Source organism: Prionailurus bengalensis, chromosome B3 (genome assembly GCF_016509475.1).
Source record: "Prionailurus bengalensis isolate Pbe53 chromosome B3, Fcat_Pben_1.1_paternal_pri, whole genome shotgun sequence".
Lineage (NCBI taxonomy): Eukaryota > Metazoa > Chordata > Mammalia > Carnivora > Felidae > Prionailurus > Prionailurus bengalensis.
This window is the reverse complement of record NC_057355.1, coordinates 135,500,313-135,516,962: the sequence shown is the minus strand read 5'-3', so window position 1 is coordinate 135,516,962 and position 16,650 is coordinate 135,500,313. Positions and strand designations below refer to the sequence as shown.

Here is a 16,650-nt window from a genome sequence, read left to right as displayed (position 1 = left end):
TGCTTGGAGAACATTTGCTATTTTATTTTATAATAAATGATTCCTGTTTTAGCCTCAGGTACCATTTCTTCATTTCAAGATCTGGATGTGGAGAAGACCGTGGTGATTCCTGGTTACAGCAGCTTCATGATCATAAGCATTTTAGATGATAAGAATGCCTTGGCTATTGCTACCATGCCTGCAAAAGTACTCAACAATATGACCGTCCCCAAAGACTCCTGGTTCTTATACAACTTTGGGCACAGGAATGGACGAATGTGGAAAATATATGCAAAACCATGTAATTACTGGTTTCAACAACATGATGATTCCCTATCCCTCAATGTCCTGAAATACATTGATCTGGGGAAGTCTCATACTTTAAAAGTTAAGGTCATACCTAATACAAAAGGTAAGCTTATTTGTATTGGGAAACATCAAAAGGAGATGTTGTTGTTTTTCTGGAATATATACTCTTTGATAGTATTTCCTTTATCTTTGGCTTATGTAGTAACTGGCATTCTGCTAATCACAGTATGAGCTGCTAATGACTGAATGCTTACTGTGTGCGAGGCTCTGTACTAAATTATTTTTGTGTATTTTTACTACTTACAACAACTCTAAAAGGCTAGATTTTAATTCTCATTTACAGATGAGGAAAGTGAGTTAAGTTACCAGCCCAAATTTACACAGGATTTTAGCTTAGATTTTTGCCGTCCTCTGAAAAGAAAATCTTTTAGTTACTTTGGTGTTGTTGCAATTATTTCAAGTATTTATTTTAAGCCCCCAAAAAGCCTTTTAAAATAGAATTCTATACTTTTCCCTATTTTTCCATGCATTTACTTATTATAAAAGTAATATTAAACTTCCTAAAGATGATGGAGAAATGGCATACTAGAAAAATAAAATAAAAATTTTAGTAAAAAGCTGAGCTAGAAAGAGAGGAGGAAAGATGGAAGGAAGGGAGCAAAAGAGAAAAAAATCTTGTCGCCAGAAATGAAGAGGGAACTCAAAGCCAAATAAATTAGCTACTTTGTGGCTCCCTGAAGGATGTGAGACTCAGATATAGGCCATATAGACAGAGGGATGGATTTTAATGCCCAAGCATTAGCAGAATATGCTTTGTGGTAGGAGGTTGGAACCAAGACCATTAAGTAAAGCTAAGAGCTTAAATCATGAAGAGGGGATTGTGAAAACTTTACCAACAAACCAAAGAGGGGGCTCGGGAGGTTATCGCCTCCACAAGACTCAAAGTGGAAAAAAAGGATCTCCTGTAAAAACCCCAACTCCTTAAAACCCCCAAACTCCAAGACTGTATAATCCCCAGAGACTACACACCAGTTGCAGGAATCCCAAGCTGAGAAATAATTATAAGACCTGGGCTCCAGCATAGGCAAGCTTCGTAGGAATACTTTCATGACCCAGGGAACATAGACTTCCGTGGAAAAATCAATATCCATTGAACATGAATTGAGGAAAAGAATCTTGTTTTATTTTCTTAATGTTTATCTTATTATTTATTTTGAGAAGGAGAGAGAATGTGCAGGAGAAGGGCAGAGAGAGGAGGAGAGAAAGAATTCCAAGCAGGACTCGATCCCACAACCGTGAGATCATGACCTGAACCACTTAACCCACCCAGGCGTCCCAAGGACAAGAATTTTAAAACATGTAAGAAAATGACCTAAATGTAAAAGTCTGCAGGCTCTCTCCAAGAACTTGATATTTAGTCTCTAAGAAGTTGAGGTAATAGAAAAATCAGAAAGACACAATAAAACAAGTACATGTAAAACTCTCGAAGAGACAAAAGAAGACCTGAACCATGATGAAAGGACAAAATGCTGCTTTTAAAAGGGCTCATTTTGAAAAGCAGAACCAAATACAACTTATACAAATGAAAATTACAGCCTTCGAAAAAAATGGAGGACATCTATTTCTGTTTCAATCAATATTGTGGACTTAAATTTTGTGGAAAGCTTCCTCTTGAAACCCTTAGAATCCTCTCATTGATTATATGACTCAAGGTCCATATTTCCTTCAAGTAACTTTAGAGTTTTAATTTTATAGTTTTAACTTTCCAAGTCTTTAATTGATCTAGATTTTGCTTTGGTATATCGTAGGTGGTTAGCTAGTTGTTCGAATATCACTTCTTGAACAGTGTGTCCTTTCTTAACTGATTTCAAATACAACTTTATCTTGTAAACAATTTACCTATCACTTGGACCATTCTGGATATTTAAAACTCTGTTCCTTTGTTATCTCTTTGTATTCGGGCACAAATCCTACAGCGTTCTAATTATTGCAGCTTTAAAATATACCAAATTTGTTGTTGAATTATATAGTTTTACTTGTTCAGTTTGACGGAAGCCAATAGTACTCAGCAAATCAACTCAATTGCCTCTTTGTGAAGAAAAGCCTAGTGCATGCTATACAAAGTGTGGGTGTCTTGACGAGCCACATCAGCAGCATCTGGGTACTTGTACGAAGTACAGAGTCTTTTGTGGTTCCACACAAATTTTAGGGTTTTTTGTTCTATTTCTGTGAAAACCCCTATTTTGTCAAATGCTTTTTCTGCATTTATTGAGATGACCAATGATTTTACCCTTCATTCTGTTAATGTCATACATCACATTAAAGTCCCTGAATAGTAAAGCAGTCTTTGGAGAGAACAAAGCTAGGGGGCACCTGGGTGACTCGGTTAAGTGTCTGACTCTTTCGGCTCAGGTCATGATCTCATGGTTTATGGGTTCAAGCCCCATATTGGGCTCTTTACTGACAGCGTGGAGCATGCTTGGGACTCTCTCTCTCTGTCTCTCTCTCTCTCTGCCCTTCCCTTGCTCTCTCTCTCTCAAAATAAATAACAAACAATTTTTTTAAACAAGAAAGAACAAAGCTGGAAGCATCACAGTCCGGGATTTCAAACTACATTACAACACTATATTAATCAAAACATATGGTCCTGGCATAAAAGCAGACACATAGGCCAATGGAGAAGAATAGAAAGCCCAGAAATAAACCCATACATATATGGTTAACTAATCGTTGACAAGGGAGGCAAGAACACACAGTGGGATCTATCCTCTGATAGATCCAGTGTTGGGAAAACTGGATCATCATATCCAAAAGAATGAAACTGGACCCCTATCTTATACCCCTCACAAAAACTAATGAAATGGAATAAAGACTTAAATGTTAAGATCTGAAGCCATAAAACTCCAGAAGAAAAGATAGGGTGAAAGATCCTTGACATTGGTCTTGGCAATGACTTGGATATGACACAAAATTCAAAGGCAGCAAAAACAGCAGTAAACAAGTGGGACTACATCAAACTGAAAAGCTTCTGCACAGCGAAAGAAACCATAAGCAAAATGAAAAGACAACCTACAGAGTGGGTGAAAATATTTGCAAAGCATATGTGCAATAAGGGGTTGGGTAATACTTGCAATACATAAGGAACTCATACAACTCGATAGCAAAAACAAACAAAACTGCAATTAAAAAAATAGGCAAAGAACCTGAATAGACATTTTTCAAGGAAGACATATGAATGACCAACAGATAACGTGAAAAGGTGCTCACCATCACAAATCAGTAGGAAAATGCAAATCAAGACCACAGTGAGGTATCACCTCACACCTGTTAGAATGACTAGTATCATAACGCCAAGAGCTAGCAAGGACTGCTGAAGATACGGAGAAAAGGGAACCCTCATGCACTGTTGGTGGGAATGTAAACTGGAACAGACACTATGGAAAACAGTATGGGAGTTCCTAAAAAATTAGAAATAGAACTATGATATGATCTAGCAATCGCACTTCTGGGTGTCTATCTGAAGGAGATGTAATCAGTATCTCAAAGAGATATCTGCAGTCCCATATTCATTGTGGCATTACAATAGCCAAGCTACGGAAACAACCTGAGTGTCGGTTGATGGATGAATGGATAAAGAAAACATGGTGTGTGTGTGTGTGTGTGTGTGTGTGTGTGATGAATATGGATGATATGCTAAGTGAAATCAGCCACATAGGGATAGACAAGCGCTGTGTTATCTCACTCAGGTGTGGAGTCTAATTTTTAAAAAGTCTAACTCACAGAAATTGAGAGTAGGATGCTGGTTGCCAGGGGTTCAGGAGTAAAAAGAAATAGACCGATGTCAGTAGATACTTCTCACTGTAAAGTGAGTCATCGTAAAGTGAATAAGTTCTGGGGATGTAATATATGACGTGGTGACTATAGTTAATAGTACTGCATTATATCCTTGAAATTTTCTAAGAGTAGATCTCATATGTTCTCACCACACACCCAAAGTAACTGTGAGGTGGTGGGTGTGTAATTAACTTATTGTGATGATCATTTGACAGTGTCTATGTATATGTATACACACACACACATATATACATGAAATCATCATATTATACGCTTTAAATATATCCAGTTTTCTTTGTCAGTTATACGTCAATAAAGCTGAGGGGGGTGCGGAACTTCAGTGCCCTCCACAGACCCCGCTAAATCAGAATCTGCGTGTTAACAGAATACCCGATGATAGGTTAGGAAGCACTGGCCAGATCGCTCTGGTTTAAGGGAAACTGTTGCAGATGAAACTTCAGGCTGATCATTTCCTACTTCTCAGCCCTTTCTGATTAGTAAGGATGGAAGTTAGACTACTTGCTCTGCCAAATTTCTTTTTCTATTAAATTTCTCAGTATGGAGTGATTGCAAGGCAGAGACTGGCCTGACGATGTGCCACGTTAACTGCCTAGTTTTGTCTTGGCAATGGTGGCCGACAGCTCTTTTAACTGAACATGTATCCTTCAGTTTCTTCCCTGAGCCATCCAGTTCAGTGTGACCGGTACTGTCCAAGTGACCTTTCCAAGCATTTGAGAACTTGGCTGAAGAACGAGAAGTGGAGGGGAGCAATATTTCTTTGAGAAAATATTTGCAAAGTTGAATTTTTCTAAGAACCATCAAAGTTAACTCTACATAAATTCCTAACTATATTTGTGGCCATTATGCATCCTTCATAACGGACTCTGCAGATGTTCTAGAATCCTGATTAGCCAGTCATTATGAAATTGTTTAAAATTTTCATGATTATGCAGCCCTTGGGTTGCTCAGTTGGTTAAGCGTCCAACTTTTGATTTCGGCTCAGGTCATGACCTCGCGGTTCATGAGTTAGAGCCTCACATGGGGCTCTGCGCTGACAGTGCAGAGCCTGCTTGGGATTCATTCCCTCTCTCTCTCTCTCTCTGTCAATAAATATTTTAAAAAGTAAATAAAAAATAAATTTTTCATGATTTAATTTTTTCTTTTTTATTAATTTCCAGAAGAATTTTACCTGGAGAGATAAATATAAATGTAGATGCAGATATTTTAGTATAGTTGACACCCAGTGATTTAATTTTAACCTTTGGCCTTGTTTCCGTAGGTGTTCGAACACTTGAAATACCACTACTGAATGTCATTGTTGGAAACCCAAATTTGTTAGAAGTTAAAACTGAAGGCTCTTTCGATGATACTGATAGTTATGTAATGAAAATTTCTGCAGCTAGCAAAGCTTTACGTCAAGTAAGATTTTAGTTACAAAAAAAAATCTATTAATTATGGAAAACTTAGAGTATAAACTAAGAGAAAGAAGAGAAAATCACACATAACCCTACCTATCAAGAATGACTAAGCACTTTTAACATTTGGGAATTAACCAAAGGCATCGTAGCATTACAGAACAGAGGTTGAATGAGTTTTGGAGAAGACTGGCTGGTATAGATCTTCTGGTACTGTCTGTGAACTTGGGAAGGTCACTTTACCATGGCTCAGTATCCTCATCTAGAAAATGGAGATGGTAATGATAATACCTACCTCATAGGGTTGTTTTTGAGAATCAAATGTGATAATTCAAGTAGGACATCTAAAACAATGTCTAGGGGCACCTGGGTGGCTCAGTCGGTTGGGCGTCAGACTTCTGTTCATGACCTCGTGGTTCACAAATTTGAGCCCCACATTGGGCTCTGTGCTGACAGCTCAGAGCCTAGAGCCTGCTTCCGATTCTGTGTCTCCCTCTCTCTCTCTCTGCCTGTCTCTCTCTCTCTCTGTCAGAAGAGAGAGAATGTTATTTTCTCTCTCAGAAATAAACATTAAAAATTTTCTTTTTAAATAATGTCTGGCATGTAGAAAATCCTCAGTCACTATAAATGAACCGTATTTTTCTTTTCTTTTTTTCCCTAAAACTGGGAGAGCTTTGTACATACACTTTGAACATTTTGCCCCTTCCATTTAACTATATGGTTTAATCCTTTTGAGTTACTAAATATTTTTCTACATATTTCAAAGTTGTTTTTATCATGAAGATTTAATGGTAGAACAAACCGTGTTTAGATTCTGGTCCAATGTATTTTGGTAAAACTTTTTAAAAAGACATCATGTTTAATGGGTACAGAGTACGGGGACAGAGGTACAGTCTACAACATCACTACAGTTATTAGTATTTCTAGATTTTTAAAATTCCAAAAAGACTTTAAAATTTCAAACGGAATATAGCTAATTTTGTTGAATATTCAACAAAATGTGTTCAAACACACATATTGTGCATAAATTCCTACTAAAAACATAGCTTTGTGAGCTACAGCAATTGCTACTTGTATATCTTCTTTTCAAAATGAATACCAGTGGAAGTTATTTTATTCACATCATCCAAGCAAATCTCCAGATGTTCATGAGTGAAGGGGGGGAAGCATCATCAGTCTGAGTAGGGTGTAATAATGGAGTTTATTTCATAAGCTTTCTCATTTCCAGTGTTGCCCACAGCTGTTAGATTGCAATGTACTTCTTCCTGGAAAAGAAAGTGTTTTCTGTCATGATTTATTCTCAAACAATCTTTATGGTCAAACATATCTCTCTATTTCTATTTTCACTCATTTCTTTTCAGATATTCTTAAATTTTTTTAATGTTTATTATTTTTGAGGGAGAGACCACGAGCAGGGAGGGGCAGAGAGTGAAAGAGATGGAGACACAGAATCCGAAACAGGCTCCAGGCTCTGAGCTGTCCGCACAGAGCCCAATGCGAGGCTCAAATTCACAAGCAGATCATGACATGAGCCCCAGTTGGACGTGGAACGGACTGACCACCCAGGCGCCCCTCTCTTTGTATATTCTTTCATTGGTCACTGTGTTAGTTTACTTGGGTTGTCATAACAAAATACCACAGACTAGGAGTCTTAAACCACAGAAATTCATTTTCTCACGGGTGTGGGGGCTGGAATTCCCAGATCAAGATGTCAGCAGGGTTGGTTTCTTCTGAGGCCTCACGCCCTGGCTTGTAGATGGCCGTCTTTTCCTCGCATCTTTACGCTGTCTCACCTCTGCGTGTGTCTGTGTTCAAATTTCCTCTTGTTATAAAGACAGCCATTATATCGAATTAGGGTGCACCCTGATGATCTCAGTTTAACTTAATCCCCTCTGTGAAGGCCCTGTCTCTAAATAACAGCCACATTCTGAGACACTGGGAGTTAGGGCTTCAACATACAAATTTTGAGTGAACACACTTGAGCCTGTAACAGTTACTTTAAGTAATCTTCATTTACTTGGATATTTCCAGGGTTCAACCTCATTGGCGTTAGTTGTCTGGGGAGCATCTACTGAGTGCTTTGTCACAACAGTCGTGCCAACATTGAAAAACAGCTGTAGTTATCTCAAATCCATGCATCATATTCCGAGTAAGCCTATCCCACTGGAAGACTGGACTAGTGGCATTCACAAAGACAGTCAGGGGTTCAATATGATCAAAACTTTGCCGGTAAGAACCCCAAGCACATTGTCGTAAGGGTGCCCATGACATACTACTTTTGTGTGATTGGCTAGCCATTGTGTCTGAACATTTCTTTCCTAAGATACTCAAAACACTGGTCATTTTTCAAACTTCTTGTCATTTTGAGGATGTGATTATTATTTATTTCTAAAATATAAGAACTTCCTGAAATAATGATTTTTCTCGGTAACTCAGTGCCACCATTTTAAAAATCACTTTATGCTATATTATGGTGGCATAATCTCGGGGATTTTGTAATATACAGTGATTTGTCATTATGTTGACCTGTCCCGGGCTGATAGTTTACTGGTTCCATTGTGATGTAGTTACAGTTTTAATTTGTGCCTTGTCAGTATCTGTGACACCTTAAAAAATATATATATATAATTATTATATATATAATTATATATATTTATATATAATATATTATATATTTATATATAATATAAATAATATATAATATTATTAATATTTAATATTATATATTTATATATAAGTATATAATATATATAATATAAATATATAATATATATGATATATATTATATATATAAATATATATAATATAAATTATATATATTATATATAAATATATAATATATAATATATAAAATATATATAATATTATATATAATATATATAATTATAATATATAAATATATAATTATAATTAATAATATAATATATTAATAATATATAATATAATATATAAATATTATATATAATTATTATAATATATATTATATATAATTATTATATATATATAATTATTATTCTTTGGTAACTATTACTTTTAATTTTCTCTGTGACAAAAAAGCAAATAACCAAACTTGAAGGTTTATTTACTAAAGACATCACTAAGACTTTTTATAAAGTGTTGAAACTTTATTGCATTTGCTTCATGGTAGCTATTTTATCTACTAACATGTTTTTCACTTATTTACAAGTTGCAAACAGTTCTATTACCATGGGTTGAGGTTGTCGAAATTCCAGAAGAATAAGGTGTAAGGAGTTCAGGGGAAGTAGAAATGGACTCTAATACCTGGAACTAAAAATTAAAAAAAAAAAATTGCTTTGAATGTTTTTATGGAAAATCGAGATTTTTAAGTTAAAGACTTAGTAAATAACAATGAATTACCTGTTTTCTTTGCTTGGTCACTTACAGGTCAACTACCGGCCTCCATCTAATATGGGGATTGCCATTCCCCTCACAGATAATTTTTACCACGCAGACCCTAGCAAACCCATACCGAGAAATCTATTTCCTAAGTCAAAGGTAAATAATTTTTCACATTTAAACCAATACTTATTTGAATTCGAGAAATCATTCAGTGAAATTACAGATGGCCCTAGCTGCAGGGATTAAATGAGAAGGTGTATTCTAAACAATGTTCTACCTGCCCTGATATGTCAGCACTGTTATTATTACTACGACTCCTGCCCTCTTCCTCTTCCTCTTCCTCTTCCTCCTCCTTTAGCCCCGTCTCCTCTCACTGCTATTTCTAGAGGTGGTTTTGGAGCCAAGAAGTCTAAGTGGACCCCTTTCTCCTGACTGTTCCCTGGTTCCCATCTGGATTTCCAAGGGGATACGTGGCGTGAGAGTATCTTTTCTCAAAGGAAAGGAGCCCCAGGCCCATTTCATGTCCAGCTTAGTGAAGTGAAGGGTTGTCCTTGAGGAAAGAAGACTGTTTGATCCAACACAGGCACATTTAAAGTGCTGCCAAGGTTCTTCCTAGAGAACAACCACACTCTCTGGAGTGTGGACTGAACACGGTGGGAAGAACAGAGAGAAACCAATAGGTTCCGAGGAAGAGTACGTGATGGGCAACGCACCTACCTGCCTGTAGACGTGCACAAACGGACATCCACATCCATTCCATATCCGCACGCACTGTGTATGTGCACGCACACGTACACAAAGACATAAAATGGTTCTTTCTCTTGTTCAGAACTCTCTCTTGTCACCCCATGTCATTGGGAGTAAAAGCCAAATTCTCACAGAGCGGTCTATCAGGTCCTTCGTGATTTGGCCTTGGCATTGCGTCTGACCTGATTTCCCCCAGGGTTAATCTGCTCTAGCCACACTGGCCTCCACGTGGTTCTTCAGATATGCCAGACATATTTCCAACTCAGGGCCTTTGCAGCTGAAAAAATTCCTGTCTGGGATGCTCTTCTGCCAGAGAGCACACGGCACACTCTGTCACCGTCCTCACGTCTTTGCTTCAATGCCACCATCATTGTGAGGCCTGCCTTGACCACTCTGTTTAGAATTGGAAGCTCCACTTCCGTTGTTACCCACTCCTTGTCCCCCTTCTCTCCCTTATTGTTCTTCATTGCACTTATTATAATTTTACGGATTTTGCTCATTTGTTTTAGTTATCATGATTCATAAAAAGATAAGCTGGATAAGTCAGGGTTGTTGCTGTTGATTTGAAATCTTCTCCTCTGCTGCCTCTTTAGTTCCCAGAACAGTGCCAGATGTAAAGAGTGCTTTAAGACTGTTGGACAAACTAATAATACACATTTGTGCAAATATTATTACACACATAACACAGGGGGAGGTTGGTTGAATCTTGCATTTTGGTGTAAGAAGCTCCGTTCCAGGCAATGACCAGCTATAATACTGAGTTCTGCTTTGATTCCCCTTTTTTTCCCCAAAGATAAACCCTGTTGTGTCACTAGAACCAAGCTTCCACTACTGAAATATGATTTTACTATACTTACGTGGAAATCCTTAATTTGTTTGGATTTTCAAGATTCTCTTGGGAGTTGAATAGTAACTGTATCTAATTTACAGCTAAGTCAGTAATTTTTTAGTGTACTTTTTATGCAGTCGACACATGTTAATTTCAACATTTCTAGTGCTGTCAGCTACTGTACAAACAGATGTTCTCTGAGGATACAGCAACAAACAAGACAAACAGATACCTTTATAGGTCTTTCCTGTAATGGGGGAGGATAGGAGTTAAACAAAAAAGTTGTACAAATTAAATACTGTTTATGTATGGCCGTGCATAACCCGAAGCAGAATTATCTAGGCATATTTCTGCAATGCAGCTTTCTCAATTGTCCCTCGCAGCTACTGAATCAGAAACTATGGGTGCAGTCCTGAAGTTTGCATTAAAAAAACCTCTCCTAGTTAATCCTTACTTACCCTTACATTTAAGACAGCCAAGTAGTAGAAATAGACACAAAACACACAAGATGACTGTGGATCAGGGGCATATAATTTAGTCCAAGGGAGTCAGACTGAAAGAGGAGTAGGGGTGAGCCAACAAAGGAAGAGCAAGGCAGGGTGTAGAAGAGGGTAAGGGAGAGACAGAGAGCATCCCAGGAGAGGCGGTGTTGTCACAAAGGCAGTCATGGCAAAGAGCTCCATGAGTCAGGAGAACCGGGAGGCATGGAGCGCAGTGAGTGTGTCTGTGTAAGACAGAGAATACACATTCCGTTCAGTCTGCGTGGAACATTCATATAAAGTGATGGCTTATTTTGTAATAAAGTCTTAATGAATTCCAAAAAGGCTTAATATGGTCCGCATTCTATAACTTTAATTCAAATTAAAGAAATGCAAAACAATGCAAAAAGAAAATAGTACGTGCAGACACACATATATCTTTAATTCACTCACCCCTAAATCTGTCTAGTGTGACTTGTGAAAAATCCTAAGTAAAATATTACCAGCAATTCAAATGCAGGAATACACTAACACCGTAGTGTATCAGGAGACTGTAGAGTTTCTCCAGTGTGAGCAAGTTTGAGCGTAGGAAAACATTAAAATAACATACTGTATAAATGGATTGAAGTAAAACTAATCTCAACAGAAGCCATAAAACATATTTGATACAATGTAACATTCATTTCTGAATAAGTTTATGTAAACCAGAAATAGAAGTGATACCACCCAATGCAATAAAATTGGTGAGAAGTCCTTAGCAAACATATAAAATTCAATATTAAAGCATGAATGCTTCAATGCTTCTATTTTATTTTGTTCTGTAGGGTCAACCTAAGCCAACACAACAAAAAATAAATAAAGTGTAAATATTGTAAAGAGACAAAACTCACCATTTCCACATATAATTACTTACTTAGAAATATGGAAGAAACCACTGGCAAACTATTAAAATGAATAATAATTATCACTAATGTAGTCCAATGGATATCAGATCACAAAGAAAAATCAGTAATGTTCCTATATATCTGTACTAATTAATTGAAAGTAATAATGAAAAACAACCCACACCTCATCTGCATACAATAAAAGATGTAGAATTTAATCTAAAATTATGTGTAAGGCAGGTATGAAAAACATTGTATGATTTAGATGAAGCACATAAAAAACACCTAATAAAAATTGAGAGAAGTCTCATGTTCTTGATGGGAAGGTTCACCATTAAAAAGCTCAGTTCTCTCCAGAGTAATTGCACTGCATTCAGTGCAAATACAATCAAAACCCACCAGGGTATGTTTGAGGGAACACGGTGGGCTTATTCTAAAGCTCATAGTGAAAAGAAAATTTGTATTAATAAATAATCTGAAGGGGCTCCTGGGTGGCTCAGTCGGGTAAGTGTCCAACTGCAGCTCTGGTCATGATCTTGTAGTTCGTGGGTTCAAGCCCCGTGTGAGGCTCTGGGCTGTCAGCTCAGAGCCTGGAGCCTGCTTTGGATTCTGTGTCTCCCTCTCTCTTTGCCCCTTCCTCACTCATGCTTGCTCTCTCTCTCTCCCTCTTTCTCTCTCTCCAAAATAAACATTAAAAATAAAATAACAATAATAATCTGAAGAACAGAAAATGAATGGATTTGTCTTCCTCTATATAAAAAGTAATTAAAATAATATAGTATTACTCAAAGTAAGCAGATAGAAGGAAGTAGTAAAGATTAGAGTGGAGGTGAATAAAAAAGAGAATTGAAGAAAGGTGGAGAGAATCAACTTTTACTTCATTATTAATGGATATTTTTGCCCTATTAACTTCTCAGGGATTTTATGCATTCAGGGAACAAATATTTATTGAACATTTACTCAGTTGGCAGAAAGCCTGCCACAAAAAAAGCAAGTCAACCTGTATTCTATTTGCAGAAATCTGGTAAATTCAAACAGTGTGCTAATGTGTCTACTCGGGCAGAGTGTAACTGCACAAATGATCAGAAATTTTCACATGCTGTTGCTTTCTCAGACTGCAGAGAAAAGGTAAGCTAATTTTTAATTACCCGAAGACAAAATACTTTCATATCAATAAAGATTTTGAAATGTGCAGTTTGACTAAACATGAGTGTTAAGACAAAGAAACGTCTCATTATGACACAGAATTAAATAGGACACAGAGCTAGAAAGATCTGGATTTAAATGTGCCTAAGCCAGTTAATTAACCACTAGTTAAGATAGAAGAATACCCGCCCTACCCCGTCCATTTACAAGATTCTTACGAAGATACGCACACAGGCACGTATCTGAATGAAAACAATTTGTGACCTGTCCTACGCTACACTAGATTATGATGAACATTGATTCACTAAAAAAAAAATGTGTACGTGAGTGTCAGTGCTGGGAATATGGGAGATCAAGTCGTTGTAATCAAGGAGTTTGGTCTGGTAGCAGCCACAAAATAGAAGACAGTATAGTATATTGGTTAAGAGAAGGGTTCTGTGTCAAATGTTTTATTCTGTTAGCCTCAAGACATCCAAGAGTGTATCAAATGGATATTGATGTTTGCAATAGGTGAGTTAAATGTCCACTTAGTATAGCTTTCAAGTAGATCTATTTCAAGGCCTTGTAAGACTATATAATAGCATTGTAGACTCTCCATCTCTGTCTTCTATCTATCTATCTATCTATAGCATTATATTAAATGATTTGATTTTTATAAAATCTTTGATATAAAGATAAAATCACTGAATACCATGTTGGGCGTAGAGTTAGCATTCAGTGAATTGTGAGGAGTGTCATATATACCCCTGCAACTCTCCTCTCACTGAATTACAATGTATCTCTTGAACATTTGCTGACTGCCAAACGCTGCTCTATGCATTCTTCGCGATTTATCTCCAATTCAAGGCACTGACAAGCCAGGTAATTTGCCAAAGATCACCTTGCTGATACATGAAAGAGTTAGATTTCAGCTCTAACTCCAGAGCCTGAGCTTAAAGAGTGTGGCTGAAAGATCACGGCTGGCTGGGAGAGAAAATTTCTGAAAAAGACCAATAGAAAGTCATGAATTTTGTTACCACAATGTTTGTGTATTACTTTTGGAGTTCACGTTAATTCTGCTGTAAGACACCGTGTTTTTCAAGCCCTGAGAAGGCAGAAGCCCTGAGAGGCACATGTCCCTTAGAATGGCCAAGCTCTTGGAGAATGTATCTATTCACTCTTTACCAGGAAACGAAATTAGTCCTGAGTTGTCCAAATTGACATTCATTCTCGGAATTTGCATTTTAGGTTCCTCGTTTTAAGTTTCCAGTTACACAATATCCAATTTCTTTGGAAATTTACAGTGAGGATGGACATATCCCAGTGGAAATGCCGTATCTGGTTACCGTGACTGAAGTGAACAGGAGGGAAAATTGGAAACTAAGTAGGATTTGCTTTCTTCTATAATTATTTTGTCTTATAAGTAATGTTGTTATTACCTAGGTAAGCGGCTTATAACACCAGTTTACAACAACCAATAGTTCTTTGGAAAAGAATTTGAGTCCGTTGGCAACTTGAGGTTTACTGTCCTCCTTGTCTCCCACGTATTTCATTATTACTTTCGGTGCCCTGGATTTCGTGGCATAACAGCATTTTTGAAGAATTTGAACTGTAAAACATTTGAAAGCCATTTTGTAGATGGGTAGCAAAAATGATTGATTGAATTTGTGCTACACGTTGGTCTAGTGTCTCTTTCGAATGGTTTCGCTGTGTTACAGAGAAGGTTCTAAAAGGTGTGGCCAGATAGCCTATAGAATCCACTCTCTAATACGAGCAAAGGTTTTTCAAAATTCTATGGTAAAATAATTTAAAAGATGCAGAAATTTTTTTAAACAAGAAAAATCAGGGGCACCTGGCTGGCTTAGTCAGTAGGGCACGCAACTCTTGATCTCAGGGTTGTAAATTTAAGCCCCATGTTGGGTGTAGAGATTACTTGAAAGTAAAATTGTAAAAAAATTAAATTAAAATTAAATTTACCACAATTCAATGTTACCTCGAATATACAACTTTTTCCTGCACATTTTGTTTATAAATACTTTGAGGCAATCTCCCACTCGATCAGTAAGTAGACAGACAAATAGATTGATAGATAGAATTAAATGAAATTTTGGCCAGTTATTAATGTTACCAAATATCCAGACACTGGGTGTTCAGTGAGTCTTACTCTGCCCAGTATATGCATTCTTGAAATGAAAAATCTAGCAAAGAAAACTACTATTTCACTTTACTAACATCCCCATTTTCTGTGGTATGCTGGAGCCTAATGTTGCCAGCTTTTGAGCATCAATTGTTAAATATTCAAGCGTTTTGTGTACTGGTTGTTAAGCCATTAGTAGCTGGAGATTAGCCATGGTGAGGCTATTTATACCATGGAAATTGGCAAATGCTGCTATCAAAGCTTTCTCCTCCCTTAGATCCCATGTACCATTATACCACTGCAATTTCTAATCCCCACACCATATATCTGGTTTTAGAAAGAATTACAAGAAAAGCAAGAACACCTGATCGTTTCTTTTAGGAAAGATTTAAGTGATCCTATTGTGAAAGTTTTCTGCCACCTTATCGAAAATCATTTACCAACCACTAAGGTTGCATTATCTCATTGCCAAAGATATAAAGTATGTACAGGTTAGAACTTGTCATAAGCATGGGGTTGGAAGAAAAGGGCAGCCTGAATGAAGTGGTCAAAGGGCTTGTCCCTCTTGACAATGTCCTTGAGAAGATGCATTGTTGGCCTCATTTCCCTAAGTACATTTTCTATAAAGTCAAGCAGAACTGAAAGTCTGGGATAACTTAGCCATGTTACGGAGTAAATTCCTTCATTGTACCTTGATGTACGTAGTAAATTTTATGCAAAATGTGCAAACAGCATAATGTGCTTAAAATATACCTCATGTACTTTTAGAACACAGTGTACCAGAGAATGTAAAAAAATTGAAAGATTACTTAGAACCACGTCTTGATGCTCCAGTGTATAATCCTTTAGGCCTCAACTTAAGTATAAAGGTGAGTTGACAGCATTTTTGTTTTTCCTGTTTTGAGTTCACAAAGAACATGTGTCTAAACTAAGATTGGTTTACGTTTTAAGGTATAGCTGTCCGTCAGTAGCAGAAACTGTATCTTTAAGATATATGGAAAAGTGTTTCTTTTTCCTCCATTTCTCTTGACATCAGTATTTCAAAAGGTATCTGAAAGTTAAATTGAACACTTTACTAGTTTTTGAGCTGATAGGCAACACTAACAGGTTATTTTTCAAGGTAGAGCAGAAACGTTATTTCCAAAATTTAGGAGGTAAATGAGTTTTCTTGTGTGTACGTTTGGATGTATACAGGTATGTCTTCATAGCCGCCCATAAGAACACATGAAATTGATATAATCTAGGTAATTATAAAAGTCAGTAACAATTAGTGAACGTATCAAAACCATGAATATGATGATTAGCCCAAATTACTCGTCAAGTCCATGTTAGGTTTTGTGTCTCTGTTTCTTCATTCTAAAAAGAGGTATCACCTATTTGTCCTTCTCCCTCCGTTCTAATTTTGATACATGAAGTAGATGTGCAAAAGCCTTAGGAAGGGGATCGGATTTTTCTATGCATCATCTGTAGGGAAAGTGGCCACAGTGTGTATTTTAGCTTGAAAGAATATACGTGTCCATGCTGCTAATGACCAGGTGTGTTTTTTCCACAG

At 36.9% G+C, this 16,650-nt stretch overlaps 1 protein-coding gene across 1 annotated transcript in view; it reads left to right on the top strand.

Annotated features, from left to right (window-relative positions):
• CATSPERB (cation channel sperm associated auxiliary subunit beta) overlaps positions 1–16,650 on the top strand; it is a 109,617-nt gene that overhangs the window by 82,617 nt on the left and 10,350 nt on the right. Inside the window, exons 19-25 of the mRNA XM_043556852.1 lie at positions 53–391; positions 5,402–5,541; positions 7,569–7,766; positions 8,943–9,053; positions 12,854–12,964; positions 14,210–14,345; positions 15,867–15,967. Of these exons, the coding sequence (XP_043412787.1) occupies positions 53–391; positions 5,402–5,541; positions 7,569–7,766; positions 8,943–9,053; positions 12,854–12,964; positions 14,210–14,345; positions 15,867–15,967 (1,136 nt within the window). The remainder of the gene's footprint in view (positions 1–52; positions 392–5,401; positions 5,542–7,568; positions 7,767–8,942; positions 9,054–12,853; positions 12,965–14,209; positions 14,346–15,866; positions 15,968–16,650) is intronic.